We start from the raw sequence: 3,666 nt of genomic DNA on the forward strand, positions 1-3,666 counted from the left end.
GAAGTGATTATGATGCTGGCTTCTTCCATCTGGCATCTTCGTAAGCAATGTTCCTTATCAGGCTGCAAACAATGGAAAGCTGGATGCCTTGCAGTTGCGGGTGCATAAATCGGTTTGAGCATGTCAGCAGTACACGTCACTAACCGGGACTTTCACTACTCGACAGTGCCTGGGCAGATCCACGTCCTTGGAAAGAGACAGATGTTTGTTGCCACAGCGAACTGATATGCTACTGATGCCGGGATGCTGTTGGTCGATCGTTAGCGATTGAGCGCAGCATGCGTTGGCCATCAACGTTGATAGGGATTGGTCTTTCTAATGGCCATCTGCCTTGCATAGATGGCTTGCAGGACTGGTCGCGTTTGTGGTATCAACGTCGTGATGATGGGTTGCGCTTGGTCTGGGACTTCGGGGTCCACGTATTGTGTGATGGTGGTGGGTAGTTACTCGCATATCAAGAACCCCCGCTATGTCAGCTTAGACATAGCGGGATACTTTGAAGAAAAAAAAAGGAACATTTTCGACTGTCTTTTGTGTTTGGCCGGCATATTTTCCTATGTAGTTGGTTTTTTTTTCATGTTATTAGTAAATAATTTTAAATTTTCTATTATTTAACTTTCGAAACAATTCTAGATATGAAGGTCATCGCTTTGAGGCGGTCGTTCATATCCCTGGTTATAAGGTATCCCACTAACTGTTGATGCAACATAAGATGTACGCTTCGGCTGGAAGACAGGCATACCAGATGTAAATGCTCCCCCTCGATTGAGCCCGGAGTCTGCACCCCAGGAAAGTTCATGCAGAACATAATTCAGCGGGCAGCCCAACCAAAGCAAAAACCCTCACTGGAATTCTCTCTTACTCCAGCAGTCCATTCTCGAGTGTCAAGTGCTCCATCTCATACCTTAAACCTGAATTCAAAACTTTGCTGTCGAGTTACCAACAACAAAAAGCCCAAACCTTCCAGGAGCATCACGATGAGGAAAGCAGCAAGCTACCACATGAAACCATCAGTCTTGTCAATCTTCCCTCAGAGATCCTCAACCAGATCTTTTGTGAAGTCAAATGGGATTCTCCAACTGTTCCATTTGAGCTCGATGGCCTGCAATTCTACGAGAACTTGACTGCGAATGAGAGCTACATCGCTTCCATACGACTGACTTGCAGACGGCTGGCATCTGCTGCAGCACCATGGCTCATGCTTGCACCATGTGTGTCGCTCACCGACCCAGAGTCCATAGACCACCTCGAGCAGATTGCTGCGATCACTTCCTTCTCTCCTTACGTGAAGGCTGTCCGAGTCTCTGCTGGCTTTTATTCCGAGGAGATTGCTCAGGACATTCGCAATTCGGCAAAGTATCTTATCTGGAACGTGGAAGGAATCAAAAGGGTTCTCGAGGATCTAGGATATCAAGACGTCGTCTCGACTCGGCTGCCAGGCAACAGGACTCCAGAGAAGTGGGATAAAATCTTGGATGAGTGGAAGGCTCTCAGCAATAACGGTGATGAGCAAGATCAGCGAGGTGGGAAATCAGAGCTCAGTAGTGCTTCAGTGGACAGGGACTCCGAAGCGATGCAGCTGCTGGAGAAGGAGCACACCGAGTATCAGCGTCGCTTCAACAAACAGCAAAAATTGCTGATGGCGGGTCCCGAGTCAGCTGTTGAACGGATTGCTGGGGCAATAGCTAAGATGCCCCAGGCAACCCGTTTGGTTCTGAGCGATGCCTCTCGATGCGCTGACTATTCCATACCAAAGATCCCATTCGAAGGTGGCGATGGATGGCTCCTCAGCCCAATGAGCTGGGCATCCTACTTCAAACTTCATTACAGCCTTGGCGATCACCCAGCCCGTATCTTCGACACCATTCTAAACACCTTATTCAACCTCCCCATCGCCATCCACCGCGCAGGCGTCAACCTAACCGCCCTGCGTATACGCAACCTTCGCCTGCTAGAATGTCTCCCACTCTAGGAGTCTAACTTCGATTGGTTTGCTTATTACAAAGCCTACCCCTTGAATTTCGACAGGCCCCAGCTGCTCAAGTCCATGCGGAAATGGATCTCTTGGGACCCGGAAGAAAATCTCGCGAACGACCCCCTTCTCCCCGAGGCCGAAGAACTGCGAGCGGCGTGCCGCCACCTGCGTGTCCTCGATTTTCACGCCTGACTACCTGCCGGGCTGCGTACTAACAGACAGCCCCAACTGGCTTGCATGGCCTCACATCGGCTACTTCCGCAGACACCCGACCATCCGCTCTATCACCCACTGCGAAGAGCTCTTGGGATGGATCATGACCGCCGCATGCAACACCCTAACGCATATCCGCGCCGACGAGCTCTTCATGGCACCCGATGCCGGCGAGTTCGCCATGCCACGGGGCTTTCCCGAAGGCACCGCCTTGCGCCTCTCAAACATCCAAGTCCTCTGCCTGCAAAACCTGAATATTTCCCTCGGCATCCTCCCACGCTTCCTTTCCTACGCCTGTGCCACACTCCGCCGGTTGATCCTCTTCAAGGTTATACTCAAGTCCTACCCTATTCCTTCTCCAAGAAACCTTAGGAGGTGCTCGTGGGCGTGCTTGCTCGACGAAATCCGGCCGTACACTATGAGTCGTGAGATGGAGGGAGGGAAGGCAGAGCATCGGGTGGTGGTGAAGATCAGGAAGCCGACGGGGTATGAGATTGTCTGGTTTGATGCATCCGATCCTAACCATTCTCTGATGGCGCTGTTTGAGCCTGATGACGAAACGCCTGATCTATGGGCGCCTTCTGATCAGCCATACGATATCTTTGAGGATGAAGGAAGTAATTATCGTGATCATCTCTATCATGGATTTAGTCCTGTGGATAAGTATCTTATGGGGTGGAGAGACTAGAATCCGATTGTTGAGTTGGGCAAGACGCCGTATCATTATGATTACTAAACAGCCCGGGTATCAGTAAACAGGACCTGGTATGGAAAGGCAGAGAGAACAGACAGTTGGCTAACTTTGCATGCTCAAGTCTTTCTCAAGGGCTGGCAACGTCCACATGCAGTTAGAGCGGCCCAAGTCAACCACAAACCAACGCAGTAAACAGGTGGTGATCTGCAAGAAAATGAGGATACAAACCGTTCAAATGAGACAAAAGAAGATGACCGAGAAAACATGGGCAAAAAGAATACCTTTTCAAACCGAAAAGGAAAGGTGATCAGACAGAGGCTGGATGCACCCGGGATCGAACCGGGGACCTTTCACAAGCGCATGCTTAGTAGGATGCGAAGCGAAAATCATACCACTAGACCATGCACCCGACCTTGGTACAACTCGAGGTAGTAGTATGACTTTCAACTAGTTACTTATCGCTGTAACACGGAGTCAGCAAGTGGACCCCTTAAGCAAGTCAGTGGGCACTCTGAGGAGAATCCTAACAGCTCTTGACAAAAGTTGATAGTTTGACACCACCAGCCAGCGAGAATCGTCTGCCGTCGAAAGTAGCAAACATTCCGTTGGCTTCTAGCTCAATTTCTACATTTGCACATAAGCTACTCTTTTTGGATGTTTAAGGGCACAAACTGAGCAGACCAGTTCCCTGGACAGCAAGCGAGCCTCAGGTTTCAAATTGACCATAGTAGCGTCTACAAAGGCCAAACTATCTTACCACATGGATCGATTTTAACCTCATCAT

The 3,666-nt window shown here is 49.8% G+C and overlaps 1 protein-coding gene and 1 non-coding gene across 2 annotated transcripts; one reads left to right on the plus strand and one right to left on the minus strand.

Moving 5' to 3' along the window:
- Window positions 1–712: 712 nt before the first annotated feature.
- CTHT_0070570 (uncharacterized protein) lies at window positions 713–2,876 on the plus strand (the record flags this gene model as incomplete). The annotated part of the gene is made up of 3 exons (XM_006697270.1): window positions 713–747; window positions 868–1,931; window positions 2,029–2,876. 3 exons carry the CDS (start codon window positions 713–715, stop codon window positions 2,874–2,876), a joined length of 1,947 nt encoding a protein of 648 aa, XP_006697333.1.
- A 325-nt stretch (window positions 2,877–3,201) lies between these two features.
- CTHT_0070580 lies at window positions 3,202–3,291 on the minus strand. The gene is given in 2 exon segments: window positions 3,202–3,239; window positions 3,254–3,291. It is a non-coding gene; the product is annotated as a tRNA-Ala (tRNA).
- Between the last annotated feature and the right edge of the window lie 375 nt (window positions 3,292–3,666).

Source organism: Thermochaetoides thermophila, assembly GCF_000221225.1.
Source record: "Thermochaetoides thermophila DSM 1495 unplaced genomic scaffold scf7180000011822, whole genome shotgun sequence".
NCBI classification, from domain to species: Eukaryota; Fungi; Ascomycota; class Sordariomycetes; order Sordariales; family Chaetomiaceae; genus Thermochaetoides; species Thermochaetoides thermophila.